General features: G+C 43.4%; 1 protein-coding gene across 5 annotated transcripts in view; it reads right to left on the reverse strand.

Annotated features, from left to right (window-relative positions):
- Positions 1-23,358, reverse strand: part of rtel1 (regulator of telomere elongation helicase 1) — a 32,209-nt gene that overhangs the window by 669 nt on the left and 8,182 nt on the right. For 4 of the 5 annotated variants that reach the window (XM_023835199.2, XM_023835196.2, XM_023835195.2 and 1 more), the window contains 26 exons: positions 22,150-22,234; positions 21,348-21,413; positions 19,844-19,997; positions 19,724-19,762; positions 19,114-19,189; positions 17,960-18,057; positions 15,316-15,371; positions 15,103-15,168; positions 14,875-14,953; positions 14,241-14,373; positions 12,324-12,437; positions 11,724-11,764; positions 11,530-11,615; positions 11,370-11,447; positions 11,107-11,184; positions 10,777-10,923; positions 5,254-5,369; positions 4,836-4,959; positions 4,024-4,186; positions 3,476-3,651; positions 2,769-2,864; positions 1,168-1,381; positions 907-1,044; positions 644-772; positions 241-477; positions 17-133 (listed from right to left, as the gene is read on the reverse strand). In XM_023835199.2, the coding sequence (XP_023690967.2) occupies positions 17-133; positions 241-477; positions 644-772; positions 907-1,044; positions 1,168-1,381; positions 2,769-2,864; positions 3,476-3,651; positions 4,024-4,186; positions 4,836-4,959; positions 5,254-5,369; positions 10,777-10,923; positions 11,107-11,184; positions 11,370-11,447; positions 11,530-11,615; positions 11,724-11,764; positions 12,324-12,437; positions 14,241-14,373; positions 14,875-14,953; positions 15,103-15,168; positions 15,316-15,371; positions 17,960-18,057; positions 19,114-19,189; positions 19,724-19,762; positions 19,844-19,997; positions 21,348-21,413; positions 22,150-22,234 (2,906 nt within the window). Of the gene's footprint in view, positions 1-16; positions 134-240; positions 478-606; positions 773-906; positions 1,045-1,167; positions 1,382-2,768; positions 2,865-3,475; positions 3,652-4,023; positions 4,187-4,835; positions 4,960-5,253; positions 5,370-10,776; positions 10,924-11,106; positions 11,185-11,369; positions 11,448-11,529; positions 11,616-11,723; positions 11,765-12,323; positions 12,438-14,240; positions 14,374-14,874; positions 14,954-15,102; positions 15,169-15,315; positions 15,372-17,959; positions 18,058-19,113; positions 19,190-19,723; positions 19,763-19,843; positions 19,998-21,347; positions 21,414-22,149; positions 22,235-23,358 lie in introns of those variants that run through there. The other variant, XM_023835198.2, reaches the window with a different exon arrangement.

The raw sequence follows: 23,358 nt of genomic DNA on the forward strand, positions 1-23,358 counted from the left end.
CTACATTTTATTTTACCTTCGACAGTAATGGCAGGATCTGCCTTGACATCTTCGGGTATCGTAGTACCTGCCAGATCTTTAAACAGCTCCAGGAACTGCCGTTTGTGATGGGGCCGGACAAACATGGCGAAAGCTGCAAAATGAAGGGCGAGTTGATTTTAGTATGTCAATTATGACCCAATAATATTGGGTTGGCCGCCATAGTAGGGTATGAAATATAGTATATTATTTACAACTTACTTTTAATAAAACGAAAGTCTTCACTTTTCTCAGTTAATAGACTCACTACTGTGGAAACCATATTTTCATAGTTGTCTGTGTTTTTATAATTCTGCAGTGCCGAAAACAACTGATTGGATTTTTCGACTCCAATGGCCTTTTTCACATCAGACAGGAAGGCAGAATAGAAGCTTCTCTTCTGGGAAGACTGACATGGAGCCTGTTCTGCACATCCAGGTTGACCTTCTAGGTTGTTTACTGGGACAGAACCAAAAACCCAGAGTGAAAAACAAGTCAAAGTGCAATAGCATATGTTTTTAGGGCATCAGTTCTGAGAAATATCACAATTATTCTTGCAGGAAGATTTTTTATTGTATTTTTCCTCACATTTGGAATTTCCCCTCATTGCTGGTACTGTGCCCACCTTTGCTCAGACCCCTTGTGGTTAGATGGGATCCTCCTCTGTTAAGCTGGCTGACAGCATTCAGTTGGTCACAAGCTGAGCTGGGATCAGTGGAGCAAGTGGCACGAACATCCAGCTCAGTTACCACAGCTTTAAAGGACCAAAAGCAAAAAAGGAGGGGAAAAAGTAATTCAAACAAGTCACTGTTTAACCTTAAACGATGACAGCTTCCGCATAACACACTAAATCAGTACAAAACATACCGCCTAAAGAAAAACAATCACCTGATCGAGACATTAACTTGTCTCTTTCCTCCTTGGCCAGAGAGTGCTCAGGTTTGTATCCACAACCAGTGCCTGTCAGCTTCAGACATGCCGCATCAAACTCCTTTTTATGGTGAGGCCGGACGAACTGGTAGAAATCTGAGCAGAAACAAACCACAGTATCATATAACCGAAGTAGTCATTTTACAATAGAGTGGTTACGTTATTCTGGCACGATGCTAACCACACTGAACTGTAAGTCTGAATCATCATTATCCATACCTCTGAGCAAGTTATGCGTGTTTGAGTCTTTGGCAAAAACATCCACGATGTCAGTCAGTAATGCCTGCAAATCGTCAGTCTTCTTGTACTGCTGAAGAGCTTCCATAACTTTCTGGAAATTCAGCTGACTCAAAGTGTCCTTTATAACCCCCAAAAAGGCTCGTGCTTTGTCAGCCCTGCTTTCACAGGACGTAGTCATATGTGGAGCTGTTTCCTTGAAAACAAATACAAAAGGAGATTAAAATATAATCAAACCACAATACCCTCCAAATTATACATGACGCATGAACGACCCAAGGATGCTTTGTCCTTTGGGACTGCCCATTCAGAATTTTTTATGGATCACATAATACATTCATCCATCTAAGAATCTTCTATTATGGCTTATCCATTCCCAGGCCTTGACATTTTACATAATGCATTCTCACAAAATGTGAGGAAAAGGGTTTCCTTTTAAAAATGTAATTAATCAAAATTCCTAGAATTGATCACATTCATCAGTAAAACTCACAGATTCTATCATCATACAAACCTGGTAACACTTTATCCACATGCCCATAGACCAAAAATGAACCCGAAGATACAAATAATGTGAATGGCATGCTCTTAATATAACAGAAATAATAATCCACCACGTATGGTTGACAAAATATGTAATGATAAAAACCTAAGAAAACAAAAGTGCTGAATAACCCTATGACTCATTGTAGATATGGGTTGTTTTGCTGTGGCTGTTGAATAACAGTATGAGAATGAGAAATTATTTCTTTGTGACTACAGCAAACAAGGGATGACTTGAAATTTCACTGAACCAAAAAAATGTTGAGGTAAATGTCATAACTTACAGACGGAAACATTATGAGACAGGCAACCACACCGAAAGACGGAAACATTATGAGACAGGCAAAGAGAGAAAATAACTAAAGATAAAAAGGAAGAAAAAGAATGAGAAGGAAATGAAGTTGAGGAATTCCACGAGGGCGGACTTTAAAAAATAATTAATAATTAAAAATAATTAAAATTTACTGTCAACCCAGAATTTCTGAAAAATCCTTTTCAGCTTTTCGGGGTTGGATTATTAACCCTGTAAAATCAATGCACCTTTTCAAAACTTACCCACTGGGCCAAACAGCTCTTAGTATGATATTGTGAACCGTAGCTGTGTGTATGATGACAAGGTAAGATCGAAAATATCATAAATACCTGAATAAACCACTAGATGTAAACTGGATGGTCTGAATAGTCAAGTAGAGATTTTAGGTCAGAGGTATAAAACAATATATTTGGTTGGTGTTTTTATATCTTGGTTTAGCAGGAGTCACAACTTTATCCATTACTCTGATCAAGCTGTTAAGAGCTGCTGAGGTAGTTCGAAAGTAACTGGAATGACCTCATGTTTTTGAAGAGGAATGCCACAATTTGGTCTAAAGTGCACATTTACTCCAATTTAATGGTGCAATACAAGGTAGACTAAATACTGCTTGTTAAATCACAGGGTGGAAAGTTTTGCTAAGGGAGCCACCTGCATTCACGTCAGGATATATTTATATTTATGCAGCAAAGAATTCCCCTCTGACGGTGGCTTTGTAAACAGTTCCCACCTGCTCGTACACCACTTTGATCTTCCGCTTCCCTCTTCGTGACTCATCATCGAGTCGCTTGTCATGCTGGAGGGAGAGCGTGGAGAAGCGGCTCACCTTGGAAAGCGGAGGCAGACAAAAGCTGTCGCTGTTAGCAATGGGAACGTGTCGCATCAATTACCATCTAAGTCAGTCAACAGAAACAAAACACAGAACAGACTTAGACTGCCTCAAGCACAAGTTCACTATACACTCTCTACTCAATCAATTTGCCTGACTGGTTTTACACTCAATGAAAGATGTTTTGTAATAGAGGAAATGCAGATTACATGCTGCGCTTTGCCAGAAATGCAGCGGTAATGCTCAGCTTACGGTAAAGAGCAGTTCCTTTTTGGACAAAGGGAAAGAACATAAGCCCCTCTAATGTCTTTCCTGTTGGGTTTCTGCAGCACGTGCACTTACAGGAAGGCGATAAGCCTCAGTTCAAGCAGGGAATTACAAGAATCTCTCCTTTTTTGGGAAAATCCACAGGTTATACATTTTAAACTAGAAATTGGTATGACAAGACTATTAAGTCTGCTAGTCTGCAGAACAAAGCAGCCCTATAAAATACCTTTGTTTCCCAAGTGACGAACCATAAATTGAAAGCTCTCACCATTTCTCAGAAATGGCATTATGCATATGCATTCTACAGTGCAGGGACTAAGTTCCGAAGCCAGTTTTCTTACCTTCTCCTCTCCGAACAAGTGCTCTTCCTCTCCTACGGCCCTCATATCACTATTATCCAGAGCATCCAAGAGACCAACTGGGCATCTCCTGCCGGCCTGCATCTGGGCCTCGTACTGGACACAGAGCCTGGCGGTCCCCTCCCCTGTCTCAGCCCCCTCCCCTGTCGCAGCCTCATCTGTCAGACCACATGAACACAGATGAACAAGAGCAGCCTGAATTCATCGTGAGCTACAAGGAGAAGAGGGCATGTGGAGTCTGTACTCAAAATCAGTTTTCAATATTCATGGCTGAATGCTGAAAAAATACGTAAAATACATAAAAGATAATACATAAATAATGAAACTGTTGACGCAATGATTAAATCATGAATGATCACACTTTCCCCGAAATCATCCATTCACCCCAGGAGCCTGGACTCTACCCAAAAGAAACAAAGGAGCCTCTGGGGGGAACAGAGAGACCTGTCCCGGTCGCCCATGCAGAATGACGGCATCGGTGCTTTAGATGACGCCCTAGTGTGCCTGTCCCTGGAAAAGTGTGCACTCACTCAAGCGCCTCTTCTTGAGACTGGGCACATGAGAGTCCAGCGCCTTGGCCTTCTGCAGGCTGGTGCTATGAGTTGGGGAGGAGGGCGGAATCGGGCCCGAGGGGGCCCCCGAGAACACTGTCCCGTGGCCAGTCGCTGGAAGGTTCTTCCGTATGGGGGGCCTCTGTTAAACACCAATATATATAATGTGAATACAACATAAACTCATGGCATAAGCTCTGAACTTTTAAGCTCTTTATCAAATGAGACAAAATACATAAATTCAATCAATATAAAACCAGTATCAAAGTAATATATTCACTGAAACATGTCAGTCGTTTCAGGAACTGAAATTATTACTCTACTTAAAAATGTATGTCAGTTATTTCAATTTTGGTATATTTCAGCCACAGGACTTAACTTGTTCTCATACATTCATAGAGCATGATATGATTTATGGGAAGGGGGACTGGGGGGGGGGGTCTGATTTTAATGAAAATCAATAAGAACACACCATTTACACTAATTAGAGTCAATCTATTGGGGGGGGGGGGGGGGGTTAAACAGCCTTAGAAACACCCTTGGCATGATATATAACTGCTATATTATTCTAGTGGTTCATACTACAATTGAACATTTTGAAATTCAGAATCTCAGAGTAAATAAAATAAATAAAAACTTAATAGGAAAGACGGGTTGTGGCTATTACTAACCCCCAGTGTCTACTCAGAGCAGTTATTGTTTCCTTCTTCCTCATACAGCCCACTGAACACCACAGAAACAGCAGTAATTTCCTCTGTGACGGTAATTGATTACTTATAAGGGTTACTTACAAGCTTTTGAGCAACCCTGAAGAACTGAGCCACGTCACGAACAACATTCCCAAAGGTGTCGTTTATGCGGACGTACGGCCGGACCCAGGATGGCAGCTGGGCCCTTGCGTCACTGCTCTTGAACCTCAAAAAAAAAATCACAGTTCTGTTAAAGCTTCACTCGGCAAAACATTTACCGAAATGGCTTATATATGGCATGCTTGTTAAGATTGCCAAATGACGATATGGTAAACCTTCACAAACAAAGTAGGCTGTGACAGGGAAAAAGCATGTGTAAAGCATGGGCTGAAAGCACCTAAACGATGCCAGCTGGGACTGTTTTCTCACCAGTCATTTATTCTGTAGTTTTCTGTTACTGTTCGAGTATAAGATGGTGACTTAGCCCAAGTCAGTGGCTCACTACTGACGGTGGAAGTACCTGTGGTCACACAGGAAGATGGCGCCGTAGTCGTCCCGGTGCCGTATGACCCTGCCAATTGCCTGGTTCACAGCGCGGGAAGCCTGCTGCCGATACCATTCCCGCCCTGACAAGTACTATACACACACAGAGCAGCAAAACAGGACTTTAGCCATCTTGAGGTTTATTTTAACGTAAAACCATTACTGTTGCTGGCCAATGGTACTGTATGTATACTTTTATGCAACATGTGTGTGTGTGCGGGTTTACCTATCCTTATGGGGACACAATGTCCCCATAACGTGATAAATATCCGTTTTTTTTTCCCTTATGGGGACCGGTTTCCTGGTCCCCATAAGGGAAAACTATTTTATAAAAATTGGTGACTGCTATGAAAAAACTACAAATGCAAAAACTCTTGTATTTTGTTAGGTTACTTATGGTTATGGTTAGGGCAGGGTAGGGGTTAAGGTTGTCATTGTTAGCATTAGCATTTTTCCCATTGAAATGAATGAGCGGTCCCCATAAGGATATGTTTACCCTACATGTGTGTGTGTGTGTGTGTGTGTGTGTGTGTAGTCTGAGTCTGAGACAGACACAGACAGACACACAAAGAGTCTGAGACAGACACAGACAGACACAATGTCAGTCTGCTACTTCCACCATCCATACCTTTGCTATGATTTTCAACCTTAAACATATTTTTCTGAGACCAAAGATGTTTTGAAATTTGCACAGATCTTATATTTAGAATGCACATTCAATAGCCTAGACAATATATGTTAATAGAAACATAAAATAATAGTGTGATTGTTTATATAGTTTTATACTGGGATTGAACTCCTGGTCAGAAATTCTGTTCCATTCCAGTCCTGACAACAAGCTTTCAACCATATCAAACAAAACAATGAACCTCTTCATTGAAATTTTCACAAATTTTGAGCTGCACTGATTATGATTAAAAGCTGAAATATTATCATATGGCAACCAACATAATGCATTACACACCAAACTTTTTGTCCTTGAATAGAATGGTATTAACCTAAGGATTGAAAGTCCTTTTTAACACGTACATTTGTATTGTGTTGATGTGGTATAAAAATGCATACCTAGAACATGAAAAGTTAAACGTTATTTAATATCTATAATCTATTTAATATAGAAGTCACATTTGCATTATGTGAACTATTTTATAATAAGGAATGTCGAATGAAAATCATAAAGTTAAGAAACACAATTTAGAGAGACTATACATAGAAAATTAATATTAAGAAATATAATAACCTTTATGGATTTTTTTTAATTAAAAGGATACATTGATTTTTAAAATACTGATTTATTAGTTTATTTCATTTTGAGTATTATGGCGTTCATTAGAAACATCCAAGACGGACTGGTTACCCTGGCAATAGCTTTTGATTTCTTCTTCTCCTTCTTTTGAATACGAAAGTGATTTATGTGCTTATTTAAATAAGTTGTGGGAAAGTGAAATCCGATTACAAGCAGGCAGTTGAGACACATGCGGAAACGCATGTTAACGCCAGGTGTGAACGGGCGTATTTAGCGCTGTCCGCTTGTGATCGGATCACCCAGGACGCATGTTAACGCCAGGTGTGAACGGGCGTATTTAGCGCTGTCCGCTTGTGATCGGATCACCCAGGACGCATGTTAACGGCAGGTGTGAACGGGCGTATTTAGCGCTGTCCGCTTGTGATCGGATCACCCAGGACGCATGTTAACGGCAGGTGTGAACGGGCGTATTTAGCGCTGTCCGCTTGTGATCGGATCACCCAGGACGCATGTTAACGGCAGGTGTGAACGGGCGTATTTAGCGCTGTCCGCTTGTGTTCGGATCACCCAGGACGCATGTTAACGGCAGGTGTGAACGGGCGTATTTAGCGCTGTCCGCTTGTGATCGGATCACCCAGGACGCATGTTAACGCCAGGTGTGAACGGGCGTATTTAGCGCTGTCCGCTTGTGATCGGATCACCCAGGACGCATGTTAACGGCAGGTGTGAACGGGCGTATTTAGCGCTGTCCGCTTGTGTTCGGATCACCCAGGACGCATGTTAACGCCAGGTGTGAACGGGCGTATTTAGCGCTGTCCGCTTGTGATCGGATCACCCAGGACGCATGTTAACGGCAGGTGTGAACGGGCGTATTTAGCGCTGTCCGCTTGTGATCGGATCACCCAGGACGCATGTTAACGGCAGGTGTGAACGGGCGTATTTAGCGCTGTCCGCTTGTGATCGGATCACCCAGGACGCATGTTAACGGCAGGTGTGAACGGGCGTATTTAGCGCTGTCCGCTTGTGATCGGATCACCCAGGACGCATGTTAACGCCAGGTGTGAAAGGGCGTATTTAGCGCTGTCCGCTTGTGATCGGATCACCCAGGACGCATGTTAACGCCAGGTGTGAACGGGCGTATTTAGCGCTGTCCGCTTGTGATCGGATCACCCAGGACGCATGTTAACGGCAGGTGTGAACGGGCGTATTTAGCGCTGTCCGCTTGTGATCGGATCACCCAGGACGCATGTTAACGGCAGGTGTGAACGGGCGTATTTAGCGCTGTCCGCTTGTGTTCGGATCACCCAGGACGCATGTTAACGCCAGGTGTGAACGGGCGTATTTAGCGCTGTCCGCTTGTGATCGGATCACCCAGGACGCATGTTAACGCCAGGTGTGAACGGGCGTATTTAGCGCTGTCCGCTTGTGATCGGATCACCCAGGACGCATGTTAACGGCAGGTGTGAACGGGCGTATTTAGCGCTGTCCGCTTGTGTTCGGATCACCCAGGACGCATGTTAACGCCAGGTGTGAACGGGCGTATTTAGCGCTGTCCGCTTGTGATCGGATCACCCAGGACGCATGTTAACGGCAGGTGTGAACGGGCGTATTTAGCGCTGTCCGCTTGTGATCGGATCACCCAGGACGCATGTTAACGGCAGGTGTGAACGGGCGTATTTAGCGCTGTCCGCTTGTGATCGGATCACCCAGGACGCATGTTAACGGCAGGTGTGAACGGGCGTATTTAGCGCTGTCCGCTTGTGTTCGGATCACCCAGGACGCATGTTAACGCCAGGTGTGAACGGGCGTATTTAGCGCTGTCCGCTTGTGATCGGATCACCCAGGACGCATGTTAACGCCAGGTGTGAACGGGCGTATTTAGCGCTGTCCGCTTGTGATCGGATCACCCAGGACGCATGTTAACGCCAGGTGTGAACGGGCGTATTTAGCGCTGTCCGCTTGTGATCGGATCACCCAGGACGCATGTTAACGGCAGGTGTGAACGGGCGTATTTAGCGCTGTCCGCTTGTGTTCGGATCACCCAGGACGCATGTTAACGCCAGGTGTGAACGGGCGTATTTAGCGCTGTCCGCTTGTGATCGGATCACCCAGGACGCATGTTAACGCCAGGTGTGAACGGGCGTATTTAGCGCTGTCCGCTTGTGATCGGATCACCCAGGACGCATGTTAACGGCAGGTGTGAACGGGCGTATTTAGCGCTGTCCGCTTGTGATCGGATCACCCAGGACGCATGTTAACGGCAGGTGTGAACGGGCGTATTTAGCGCTGTCCGCTTGTGTTCGGATCACCCAGGACGCATGTTAACGCCAGGTGTGAACGGGCGTATTTAGCGCTGTCCGCTTGTGATCGGATCACCCAGGACGCATGTTAACGCCAGGTGTGAACGGGCGTATTTAGCGCTGTCCGCTTGTGATCGGATCACCCAGGACGCATGTTAACGCCAGGTGTGAACGGGGCCAGAGAGAAATACCAGACATTTCAGGCATTTTTATGTCACAAAAAAAGCAGTGCAAGAAAGAGAGGATATATAGTCTCCCTAAGACAATGAGAAAGTCCAACGCAGCCTCTACTGGAAATGTACAGTTTGAAGCCCTTCTTTTAGCTTCTGATGTTTGGTACGATGCTTGAATAATGCACTTAACTCTGTTACCGTAAGTCTGGGCTAGTCTTGAAGTGATTGAGCAAAGGACAAAAATAGCTAGTCAATTTCCAAGTTACATTGTATGAGCGCCAGGAATGAAGCAGCTGGCTTACTCAGAATGCGGAGGAGAGTGCGGATACAGACACTCCTCATCTGACGACCCAGTTCCTTTTCTACGACCAGGTCATTTAGCGAATTAGTCAATAAGCAAGGAGCTGCCCCCTACTGATATTTCAAGCACACTGTACTGGTAGTGAGTTTATGTCAACTATCTTTACACATTGTTTTAATGTCATCTTTCCACCATTTATAACATTTTTAGTATATTTATTAATGTTTATACAGTAGTGTACTGTACACTGTAATGAACAGAACAGAATAAATTAGCTGTAATATACATTACTTAGACTTGCATACTGTAAACGTATGCAACATGTAAAGGAAGTCGTTTTTATTATTTGTTTTAATTTGCATATCTCAATGATTTAATCAATTTGGCCAACAAAATTTTCTGCTGCTTCCATGTCTGAGATGTCGCTTTTACGACCTAATTTCTCATACAGCGTAAAATACCGACTGGTAGGAGAGCTGGTCATGAGTCCAGGAGCTCATTAAACAGGCAGGTCGTTAAGTGGGGAGTATCTGTGTAGCAGATTCCCAGATTCAGATGGGAGAGGCTTGTTTCCTTTTGATTCTTCAGTCCAGTAATGCCATAATAATTCCATGGTATAAATTCAAAGAGCAGAGTCAGCCTGGGTCATTATGCCAAATAGTTCTTCACTTTCCTTTTTTGTCAGACAGCTCTTGCCCAATTCTGGCTGTACGAGGGAACGGCATGTCTGCTGTGAAAGCCACGCTGCTGGAAAGTTGCCATGTTATGATCTGAGAGAGATAACTAACCGCCACCAGCAAAGCAACCCTGGATCATAACACTGTGGCACGGATGCTTCAGAAACAATACAGGCAGAATGCTTGATTACACGTTGGTTGGACCCAAATACATTTAACTACCGTTTAAAATTAAATAAAACACTTATCACATCAACTGTGACTGTGTTAAGTTAAATAAAAGTAATAATAATAAAAATAAAACAATTTCATTAAGAAAACAGCAATTGGGATCCTGCATCGACCCCTAATAATTATGGAGTGATTACCATGACGATCCCATGGATGTGCAAAATAGATTTTCTATATCCATGAAGAGATTTGTGCTCTTGTATTTTAGTTTCGTATACCTGTGCAGCTAAGTTTGTTTACAAAAAAAAGTTTTGCACACTTGTGTTTTTAAAGTCACAGATTTGCAACTTCACATCTCCATATATTTTCAGAAGCCACGTTACAACTACGAATCAGGATTAATTCCAGGAATTTATTTGTATTTTTATAGAGTAAACATATTCATCACTAAAACACACCTAACAAACACCAGTGAAAAACATGTTAATTTTAAGACCATTGTGTTGAGTTTATGTCTAGGTTTTTAAAGATACACAAGTACCTGAATAATAATAATAATGACAATGACGATGATGATGATGATGATGATGATGAAGAACATTCTGGGGCGTGGGGGCACCCCTAACCCTTACCTTCATACATTTAGTCCCTTTTTTGCACATTTCATCAAGATATTGCATCTTTAGAATCACCCTGGGATCCATCCTTGGGGGGAATGGAAGGCCGGTAATGATGACCCCCCGGGCGAAGGTGTCTGCAAAGTCAAGCCCCTCGCTGGCCTGGCGGAAGGGAAACACTTCCTGGAGTTTGGCTTGCAAAATTTCTACTGTATCCAAATCCAACCGCCAAGAAAGACAAAAATATGACCCGAAACACAAATCAGGGCCTCGAACCGATCAGAGGACTAAGCAGTGGATTGGCTCCCAACCTGATATGGACCCCCAGAGCCAAGATAAGCTCACCTTCCCCCTGCAAACAGCAAAGAAGCTGCCTCCCTTCGATTTGGTGTCATTCACTTTGTCGTAGTAACCATCGATAATCTACGCAAAAGGAAGGAGAAACACACACTGTACACTCAACCCTACTTTTACAAAGAAAGCTATATTCACTTTCAATAAAAAAATAAAAGAAAAACCTAGTACAGTAAGTTGGTGGCCTATTAATTCAGCAGATGGAAAAACATAAAAACTGGAATCCGGAAAGAAAAGAGCCGGGTCAGGCCAACCTCTGTGAACGTTCCTTTGCCTTTGGGCTCCACAAACATCGGCTTAATGCTCTCGATTCTGTCAGCGTGTCCATTGGCCTAAGATCAGGGCAAAATGGTCATGAGACTCAAGATAAGCACCCACATTTGTCTTAATTTTTACGTCAACAATGTATTTTACCCGCCAGAACTCAATGGTCTTATCCATCACTGGGTAGGAGGGGAAGAACACCAGCAAGCCATGGGGAATGACACGTGCAAGGTTCACTTAAAAACAAACCGACAGACAAGTCAGCAATGTACCCGTGTCAATGTACTGATGTTAAACTACTGTTTTCTTGCACTCCAAAAACTCTACTATGATGAAACATTTACCAACTGTGTTACCAAGAGATGCCATGTTTTCTGGGTCAAACCTGCGAAAAATGAAATATATTAATAAGCGACTTATTTACACATCCACAAGATCAATTTGCTTTCAGTTTGTTTGCGCTCTATGTCCTTGTCTTTGTCTGTTCTGTACTAAATGTTTTTTCATCTGTCCTTTTTTTTCCCTTCTAAAATCGCTTTGCACTGAAAGGGAATGCACCCAATCTCTCTGTACTTGTACAGTGATAATAAAGTTTCTGATTATGTATTTCCTGAATTTTGGATCAATAAATCAAATCTAAGCGAATCCATAACCAGAGGTTTCTGGAAGCTATATGCAAATGTAAAACAATGCCATCAATTGCTTTAGCTATTAATTAACCAGTTTTAGTTTGTATTCTTCTATTTTTATTAATCATGTTTTAACAATCCTACTCCAAAAATAGCTTCTTGAGGTCAACAGGGTTTCTTGTTTTGTATTAACTTGGGCAATAAGCAATAATAAACATCTTGAAATGAGTTTCGCACTGCTCAGCGTAACAGCACGGCACGTCCCAGCACTTCCCTGTTTCAACACCGCCCAATGAGTCAACCTCAAACACGTACCTCCTGTCAAAAGCTGAACTGAGCTGCACACTATCGGGCCCCTTCTCAACTATAGTCACGAAGATCTGGTCTTGCTGGATTACGTGAGGATTCTCCAGGCGCACTTGAAACCGGCTGGGGGGGGTGAATATAGAAAGAAATTAATAAGCTAGCAAACAAATGAACAAAAATTTTAAACACTGTATAGCAAACAAAGCCATAAGTTAGCAAGCAAATAAACAGCCAAACAGATAAGTTAGCAAGCAAACAGAAAACACAAAAATAATTAAGCCAACATGCAAGCAAACAAGTTAGCAAACAAACTAATACATAAGGCAGCAAACAAACAAAAGCATATCAGAACTACTCAGATTAGTTAAGGGTACATAGAATATTAAGCTTTAAAAGTGGTTTAAGTTGGAAGCATTCCAACATTTGAGCAAAGTCTATAACTTGTCACAGAAGCCAGTAACTATAACGTGTGAAGTAGATGAAACTGGCTGGACACATAGACCATAAGCATCAGTTCATTATCACACTCATGTTTACAAAGGCTGTCTCAACTGGGTTCTGATGTTTTTGCAGAATGTAGAGCCCTACTGGATATTTACAAATTCAGCTTCACTTCCTGGAACATCTCGATAATTGACCTTTAAATTGAAGCTAATATCAATTTGCATTTCTATGGCAGAGTCAAGGATTCACAGCTTTTCACAGTAATGGGGGGGAGGTCCTGGGGAAAAAAAACCATCATCCAAATACACAGGACAAATCGTGTCCCATTTTGGTTCAAATAGGGGCTAAGCATATATGGGACGATCCTGTAAAATACAGGACGGATGGCAACTCTAATCTGAAGACGTCTCAGAACCCTCTGAGACTTTATTATATGGCCCGTAACGTTTTTAATTCATTATTAAATTGCCTGTGCTTGGCGAATGGTCATTTCCTTTTGGTTTAGCCTTAAAGTTGAAGCTATTTTTTGTAAAATCCATCCTCACATACTCTCATATCTGCTTATCCAGCAAAGGCTCACAGCCAGACTGGAGATTTGCTCAGGATGTCGAGGGCAGAGGTACAACCTGGGACCAAATGGCAGATCACTGCAGGTCCACACACCACAGGGCCTTTCAGAGACTCCAAAGCGGCACTTTGCAGGCAGCAGCCGGCACTAACACACCCAAAGCCATGGGGCACGAATGGAACCATCAGCCCTGGAGGTATGAGGCACAGTGCCACCCACTGAGGCGCCAACCATTGTTCTCTGCTCTATACATAAAAAGCATAAGAATAGAACCTTCCCTAAAGCTCCTTCATAAATATTTCCAGAAATATTCTTTGGAAACGATTTCCCAGACAGGGTTTATAAGAAGTTAAATGCTGGTCATTTGGACATGACTGGACATGGGCAACGTCCTCTGTTTTTAAGGGGAGTTCAAAAGGAAAATGTGAGCACCAAACTAATTAAGAACCTTCACATAAAAACTATGCTAAGGATGACTCAATGAAGCCCAACTGGATAGAGAACCACCATACCTAAGTTATTAAATTGCTGGAATTATTGATGTATTGCACACTCCAGGCATTGAAACGTCAAGCCTTGTTGGTTTGTGTTTGTGTTTGGTGTGAAGCAGCTTTGTGCGTATTGAATGGTGACACAGGTTCTGCTGGCACGCTTGCCTAATGTTACATAAGTGGTTCAACTTTTTCTTTCATAATTTGGATGTAAACAAAACCACTGATACTGGCCATGGCACCACCTACAGGAATAGCATGGTACTGCCAGGAGAAAATGGTCTTCGAAAGCCTCGGTGGGTGAGACAGGTGCTACGAAACACTAACTTCTTTAACCCGTTCACAATCAGTTCATCAGTCCTCACCCACCGGGCTTCCAGGGCTAGTGTGGGAATGTGGCCGGGATCCCGGTTAGGAACTCACATCTGCATCTCAGAGGTGAAGGAGGAGAGGGGCGCCAAGGTGCCGCTGGTCAAGATGATGCACCTCACTCCCTGGTGCACCAGCTCCTGCATGCCGAAGCCCGGGCAGAAACACCAATAGCTCAGGATGTTCCCTGCGGGTGAGGAAGGTGCAGATGGTAGAGAAGCTGGCAGACAAACGCCCACCCTGCAGCCATCACAGTAACCTTCACTTCCATTCCCACTGACATGCTGTTAGAGAAGATAAACTATCACGCTATTAATTCATGTGAAAGCATTACGGTACTCCAAAAACAACCACTCCTTATCTGTGACCTCAATTCCAATGAAGTCTTTCACAAGAAGCAAAAAATGCAGACAGGATGCCGATTAACACAGAGCAAGCAAACTAAAAATCTATGAGAAATTATGACAAACCACTTTACCTAACCAGCATGTTTTTGGACTGTGGGAGGAAGCAACAGTACACAAAAGTAACCTGTATAAGCACTGAAATTACAGGATGTGGGTCACAACACCTCCCTATTAGCAAAACTGAAACTGTTATTCCTAATTTACCTGGTAAAATAAAGGATAAATAAAATACACACACACACAAAAGTCATTTCTAAGATTAATTCACCCGTTGCTTGTACCTTGTTTTTTGGAGGAAGATGATGCCCAAATATCGGCATTTTTTCTTTTATGACTGCTAGTGTCCTTATGGATATGAACCTGGAAGTGGTTTATATATAAAAACAGACCATTAAGTATAAAAACACTGGAATTACCACATCAAAATTTTTAAGTGGAATAAACGCTTAAAAAAACCACAAGGCTTTGCTGAGTCAGCTGGTCACTGCGGCGGGCATCATAACACAAACCTTGAATTGTTTTGTGTTTTCTTCCAACCCTGCACTGCCCTCTAGTGAGTCCACAGCGAACACCAACTATTGAGACATGAAAGACATGTAAGGTTAGTTTGTTTGCTTGCTTACCTTGGCAGAAGTGGCAGTACATTTGATTTGTAGAACTAAAATATGAAAAAATGTTTAGTTTGACATGTAAATTAACTGTACAAATACTAGGTCTCTTGCCTGTATGATGTCTACCAGCTTCTGTAGCCCAGAAGTGTTCAGGAATATTCCAGGGCCTGTGTGAAAAGGGGTATGGGGAGAGGGAGGTTTAACCATTTATCACCCCACTGACCCCCTCGGGTTTTTAGAGGTGGGCAAAATAAGTCCGTTAGTAGTTCCACCAGCTAGGAAACCAGCCTACACAACCAGCCCATGAGGCAAGAGCGGAGGTGGTGAGAGACCCCATTAAACGACATCCCTATCCGCACACAGACAATGGCACGCACACACACGCACACAAAGTTTATTTGTATAACACATTTCAATCCATTAGGCAATTCAAAGTGCTCAACATAAAAATGACAAAATAAAATGCAATAAGACTAAAATAAAGTAAAAAGCAAATCAGAAAGACAATAAAATAAGAACATTAAAAGGTCTTACAGTAGCATTTCAGTTCAATTAATAGTGCAGTACAGTACATAAATCAGTCAAATGCACAGAAAAAAATGTTTTTAATTTAGTTTTATACATTTTAGCACTTACATCATAGTTGTGGTTCATTAAATCAACCACACACAGTACTGTCCAACTGCTATCTGTGGACGTGTTGCTAAGGTGTTTTTATGCGTAAAATACCACGTAATGTGCTGTTATCAACTGATATTGCTAACAATCTACCGGACTAGAACTTAGCCCATTTCAGAAACCAGGATTTCTTGCTTAGCTGGATAACTTGTCAGATTTAAAAGTAGTATGGGCTTAATGTAAGTGAAGGAAGATAAACGTCATTTAAACTAATAACTTACCTAGCTAAGCTAGAAACCTTGCTTTTTGTGACCGGTACTTGGTATTCCTAAATGGCTTTCTGACTTGCTGTACTGGAATGTGGTTAACTCGGGTGTGACGTCATGCCTGGTTACAATTTCCTACCTCCAAGGTAATTGCAGCATATGTATTCTCTCTATTTCCAAATAGTACAATTTCAGTTTCGTCTTTCATTGACGAAGTTTTGCTGCTCCACATGTTAATGAGTTAGAGATGTTTGCACAGTGAATTAATAGGACTTAGGTCATTTGGAGAAGAGGCAAATAAATCTGAGAATCATCTGCATGTTTGCTTACTTATAGAATTCTACAGAATGGAAGGATCTAAAATAGGTCCCTTGTGGTATTCCACGTGTGATTTCAGTCTAGTTAGACTGAAGGCCCCTGAGCACTCTGACGGTTTTGTTTAGTTATGCTGTTTAGTTTGTGTAGTTATTGCGATTTAGCCGTCCATCCGCACTACCACGGATCCTTTTTCCCAGAAATGGAGAAAAATTTCACCGCTCTCCGACAACTAATCTTTCTGTAAATGCATTAGTGTGGACACTGATAAACGTAAAAATTTTGTAACGCCTGGCCCCCACATGATTCACATGTACAGCCATGCATGCCGACTGCAAAATCAATGAGGCCCCTCTGAATTCAGGCCGTGACACACAGGAGAGGAGGCGGGGGGGCGGCTATAAAGAATAAGGGGTTCTACCTGAGGGGGTGAATAAGTGGTTCCATATGTTGCACTGGTGAGATGCTTATCTCGTCCTCAAGGAAAGGGGAGGATCGGTATGCGGGACACTTATCTTGCCTTTAGGAAACAGAGGACCTTATCTTGTTTAGCAGGGTCAGGAAGGTATTGAGCAAGCAGAATTACCTGGACGGAAGTGGGAATTGGAGAACGCATTGCCTGGGGGGAGGGGTGAGCCTGGCCAGCTCGTCCCCTGCCCACACGCAGCGCCCAATTTAGTACAAGAAAGGGGGAGATCCCGGTACTGACCGGAGCTCAGGCGTGGGATAGAGCGCGCATCTCGGAAAACTTTTTTAAAGCCTGTAGGTAAAACATCAAGAGTACTAGTAGAGGTTTTTCAGGCAGAAAAGGGCTGCTGTCAACATCAGACTCAGACACAGTAGCCATATTTTCCCTAATTGGTGTTACAGACGCAAGATGATCCGTGTTTGTCGGAGTTGAATTTATGGCTAATCGAATACTTTCAATATTTTGGCAGAAGAATAGCATGAACTCATCACACTATTTGAGCAGCTAAACTACAGAGGATAATTTGGTTTGATACTTAGTTAACTTAATACAAATGTACACCTATGGTTGGCATTTCCATTAATGGCTGTAAAGAAATACGACGGTCTACCCTTGGCTACTTCAAAGTTACAAATTCGTCTTGATAGATGTGACAGTGGATATCAAGTCCTGTTTCCTCCATTTCTGCTCAGCCTTCCTGCATTCCCGGTTTTGACTGCTATGACGTTTCTCCAAGGCACTTTCTAACTTCTAGAAATGGTTTATCTTAACAGGCACTGGTTAGCATCAATAACCTTTAAACACACGCAAACACAGGCACGCACATCTGTTTGACGTCACCCAGGCTCAGTTTTGATTATTAAGATAAACGTACTCAAATTCCATTGCAGTTTCATTTCAACTGTTCCGGGCATGCGAGAGAAACCAGGCCAACATTTTTTTAAACATGGCATGTTAAATGCGATTCACTTCTGGAGGTTAAATGGGGGTGAGAGACACGGGAGTAAAAGGGATCATTAGGTGCCTCAAGGAAGCAGCAGCATGCAACAGAGAAAGTGAAAAAAGAAAGAGAGAGAGAGTCACTCACGTCCTGCCAAGTTGCCGATTATCTGCTCCATGGCCTCCAGAATGTCCGCCTTGGTGTGGAATGTCAGCTGAGCCTTCTGAAACAGCTCGTATATGAAGCTGCAGTCATGAATTAAATAATTAATACCCAGCAATCTGAATCACTGTTTAAAAAAAATTGCAGCAGTCATTTAGGATTATAACTCCGTAAGCCAGCGGGACTTGGCCATATAAGGGAACCTGGGCTGTGTGGAGAATTTCGGTGGGGGGGGGGGGGGGGGTTTGGGGGTTGATATGGGGTGAGGATTTGATCAGTCGGGGCACATGGATAGAATATCTGTCCCGTGGCCCCCACATGATTCACATGTACAGCCATGCATGCCGACTGCAAAATCAATGAGGCCCCTCTGCATTCAGGCCGTGACACACAGGAGAGGAGGCGGGGGGGCGGTGATAAAAAATAAGGAAACGATCTGCCTAACAGCATGAGAAGCTGGCGAGACAGAGGGGTAAACGAGGACACAACTGAAGCAGCGGCTGAAAAAAGGTGCGCGCCTGCGCACACACACGCACAGACACACGCGCAGACACACGCGCAGACACACGCGCAGACACACGCGCAGACGCACAGACACGCACGCACACACACACGCATGCACGCACACACACACGCACAGACACGCACGCACGCACAGACACGCACAGACACGCACACGCACACACACGCACACACACACATGCACACACGCGCACACACACACATGCACACACACACATGCACACACACACATGCACACACGCGCACACACACACATGCACACACGCGCACGTTTGTGTTCATATCTTTGCTGGGACTGTCTATTCATTTCTATGGGTATAACTCTAATCCCAACAATGACGACCTTAACCCCTACCCAGTTGTAACCTTAACCACAAGTAACCAAACAAAATACAAGACATCTTTAGTTTTTTGATTTGTATAAAATTGAGTTTCCTCTTGTGGGGATCGAAAAAATGGTCTCCACAATGTCAAAATAACAGGGTTTTATCACATTGTGGGTGCAATGTAATGTATACATAACCTTCAGTAGGTCATACAGTGCCAGCTGCCACATTTTTTAAAACCACCACCAGGGGGCAAGATGGGCAGCCCAGGCATGTTTGAGCCAAACCCACCTTCCCGGTTTCGTAATCCCCTTTTCGGAAGTCACCTCAAAGGAATCGATGACAGCCTCCAGATCCAGGAGTATTTCTGCACATTTAGAGAAAACCACCAGTGGCAGTCAAACTTCAAATGTTACATTCCAACGTGACACTGGGTACTGTCCAGCATTTATTTTTGTGATGCACCAACACAAAAATGTTGCCTAAATTTTTCACAAGCTATGAAAAAACTGTTTATTGCAAAAACTGCAAAACTTGCAGTGTACGATAAAATGAATTCAGTGCTGAAGCAAACAGACATCAATTATACCACAATTCTGGAATCAGTTATTCATGACAGCTATGTTTTGTTGCCCTTGACGGCATTTGTTATTACTTGTTGAAGGCACCAATAAATCTGGCACTTTCTGTTCTCTAATTTGTTGCAATGGAAGTATAGAGCCAAACACCAGGAATGTGTTTGGCTGTGTTAAATATGCGATTATAATAATATATGACTATTATTTTATTTTTTTATATGTAGCACTGGTTGAGACAACACAGTTTCACTGTACATAGAACAGAATATTGTATTGTCATATATGCCTGAAATATTTCATGTGAAAAAATACGTAACACTTACGTTTTATTTTAGCTATTGTAGTTATGTTCAGTTTTAATTCTGGAAGAAAGGATGAGATTAGAATTTCAGAATGGGAGATCATTTCAGGACAAAATGATTTAACATCTGTGGCTTTCACACCCGAGTCCAGCGATTCCACGTTGAAGTCCACGGTGACGTCTCCTCTCCCCACCTCACGCGCTTGTTCCACGAGGACCTTGTCGACCGTCTCGATGGCAGACGCCAGGTCGAAGGGGGTGAGGTCAAAGGAGCTGGACTCTTCACACATCTTCTCCTAGTTACAGAGCAGGTAAGGGGGCTCGCCAGGGTAAGCAATGCCAGAGATGTACTGTGCCACCAAATGGTTAAGGTACTATTTCTATCCCTTTGCAATTTGACAACGCGATACAGAGCAATAACTCTACTTCACAAATGCACAGTGTGCTTCACAGGACAGAGAAACGCTTTGCACGTCACTTTGTCACATTCCTACTTCAGCTATTTCTTTCATATATTTACAATTTATTTTGCCATATCTTCTGTTTCAGCCATTTCTTCAGTTTATTTAATATTTATTCCATACATACATACTACTTCAGTACCTAGATATATGTCTACTGTGATATTTTTGAGCACCTGTCGTGGTTTATGCTGTCTAATCCCATTAGATGACATATGTTACTGACTGGATAGATCAAATAAAAGTACTGATGTACAAAAGGCAAATAAAGGGTCATGCATCTTGCCATTTCAGTGCCATAAAGCTTTGCATCCTAGAGTCCTAGACAGCTTAGTAACATTGTGAGGACAGTGCCTAGAGGTAAGGGACAAGCGCAGCATACAGTCGCTAAAAACACAAAGCACACAATCTACAACCTGGTGAAAAGACCTTTCTAAAGAGCTATACGTCAATAATGCATTAAATAAGCAAGTGGAATACATCCTAAGGGGGGGGGGGGGGGGGGACCATGTGACCTCTTCCCCCATGTGTGTCGATACTCCGATGCAGGATGCAGGCTAATCCCAACGGCACCAAAAATCAATGCCTGTGATGTGACGGAGATGTGGACCAGGCTGCTCCCTGCTTAAGTGGACGGTCATAAAAGTCACCTCCCCCCACCAGCCCTGAAGGAGGCAGCAGACACACAGGAAGCTAATGGAAAGGGCCATGATTGCTGAAGTCCCAGGTGTTTTAAACAGAATGCATGCTGTGTGACTGAGGGTGGGGGGCAGCTGGTACGGGGGGAGGTGGGGGGGCTCGAGCCCCCAACCTCAACCATACTAAATTACACACTGGCGACACGGGAAGCCTTTGTGCATTTGTGATGAAAGGATGGAGGGAAACGCCCAGTGGGATGGGCTGGCCAAAAAAGGCTTAAAAAAGAAGAAAAAAAAAACAGGGAGGGGGTCACACAGATTCAACACTGACCCTGAGACCTAAACAAAAAAAATAAAAGACCACCAGCAAAGTGAGGTCTGTGAGGCTTTGATGTGACAGGAGCAGCACGCTGGGGTGATGCGGCAAACATGAGGCCAACGTGTTTTATAGGTCACACGGCCCCCGGGATGGGAGCAGGCGTCCTGTCTGGGGAAGCCGAGCGTGGGGGAGGGGGTGGGGGCAGTGGAACACACGCCCATCACTTACCACGTTGTGCGCCTCGTCGAAAATGACCACAGCCCCCTTCAGCTCGATACTGTGCGCTCTTCGACTCTGCCGAAGAATAAAAGATAAAAGATGCTAAACTAACTCTATTTTAAAGGGAGCCAAAGCGGACCGTGCACAGCTCTGCAGATTAGGGGCACCACGCCTATGATCAGAAGGTCACTGGTTCGAATCCCAGCTTTGGCAGTGGGATTTCATCATCGGGTCCTTCAGCAAGGCCCGCAACCACCAATAACTCCAGGGACTGCATGACTAATAAGTATAATGCGACCTGGATAAACCTCATATAATCTTTTGTTTCCCTTGGTTAGCATAGAGCATACAATACGGGAACCGCGAGATACAAAGCGAGATCACCGTGGGATATCATGGGAGGCTGCCGTAAACACGCTTGGCGTCCTCCAAACCAGCACTTATGTATTTTATGCATTTATGAGTTATTAAGCTTTTTGAGTGTCATCTGCGCCATTTGCAGAACTCTCAAAAAAATCCAATTTAACTTGTTATGCCGACCACGCAATATATTGAAAGCGTACTGGGGAATGGGGAACGCCGCGATGCGGAAGGGTCGACTGTAACGTAAATGCGTTCATCTCGCTGCAACATACAGCATGACTCTCCTCCTGCAAGTTCACTGCTGCTCAATAGCTCTGCAAACGGCCCCTTTTTACAGGCTGTACTCAAAAGCAGCAAAAATAAAATAAGGATGATTAAGTAAATTATGGTTTTGAAAAAAGTGGCCTCATTTCTTGGGCGTGAGCATGCGCGACGAGCGAGTTCTTACCTTTGCGTCGAGCAGGTAGTTGTAGGGCATGAAGATGATGTCGGCCTGCTGTTTGAGGGAGCGAGTCAGGTAGTAAGGACACACCCTGAGTAGCGAGGAGAGCAGAGCTCAGCGACAATGGCCAGGCTGCCCCCCCACCACACCCAGGTAGTAAGGACACAGCCTGAGTAGCGAGGAGAGCAGAGCTCAGCGACAATGGCCAGGCTGCCCCCCCACCACACCCAGGTAGTAAGGACACACCCTGAGTAGCGAGGAGAGCAGAGCTCAGCGACAATGGCCAGGCTGCCCCCCCCCACCACACCCCAACACCAACACCCCCGGGAAAACGTGACGCTACTAACATAAACATGCACGATCAGTATTCCAGAACAAGTTTTTTTAGTTTCAGTTCATTTATCAAGGTATAATTTTGTTCTAAGGGACATTTTTATACAAAACCTTAGGGAGCAGCATTACAAGGCAGGCATATTTATAAAACTACTACCTACGGTGCTCTGTGAAATATTCTGGCACACCTGGGAACAATTCAAACAACACCTATTTTTACACATAAAGCAATTAAGGAGGAAGAGAGAGATTTTGGGGAATGAAGGTCATCCCGTAACCCAGACCCCTGCAATTCCAATACCAGGAATAGCAATTCCCTAGAAAGGCTACTACAGAACAGAGGGAATATTAGCTAAGCAAACATGGACATACCAAACTAACTAAACAGATCTTCATTCTTAAGGTATAATTGTTGGAACATAACACTAAGGAACATCAACCAGGTTGCCTATACTGCCCCCTAAAGGCAAAACACAGTAACTACTCTCAAATCACATCAAGTGGAACTTAATTGCTGCGCCAGCCTTACAGAAGTATACAGTGGTACGAGATGTTGTTCACCCGGACCACGGTGCAACATAAGACACATGGGGGGGTGTATGTACACAATGACAGGGGTAAAGTACAGATTAACACAAAGTGCACGACACGACAGGAGGGCAGACACACAGTGTATAAATGAACAGACTGTGCAGAATATAGCAGCGAGAATGTGGCACTTTCTGTACACAATATACAGAATGTAAACTATGTAACATGAATAGAATGATGTGACTATATGTACGTAATAGCAATACTGAACACACTTTCTGTACACAATATACAGAATGTAAACTATGTAACATGAATAGAATGATGTGACTATATGTACGTAATAGCAAT

This window comes from Paramormyrops kingsleyae, chromosome 6 (assembly GCF_048594095.1).
Source record: "Paramormyrops kingsleyae isolate MSU_618 chromosome 6, PKINGS_0.4, whole genome shotgun sequence".
NCBI lineage: Eukaryota > Metazoa > Chordata > Actinopteri > Osteoglossiformes > Mormyridae > Paramormyrops > Paramormyrops kingsleyae.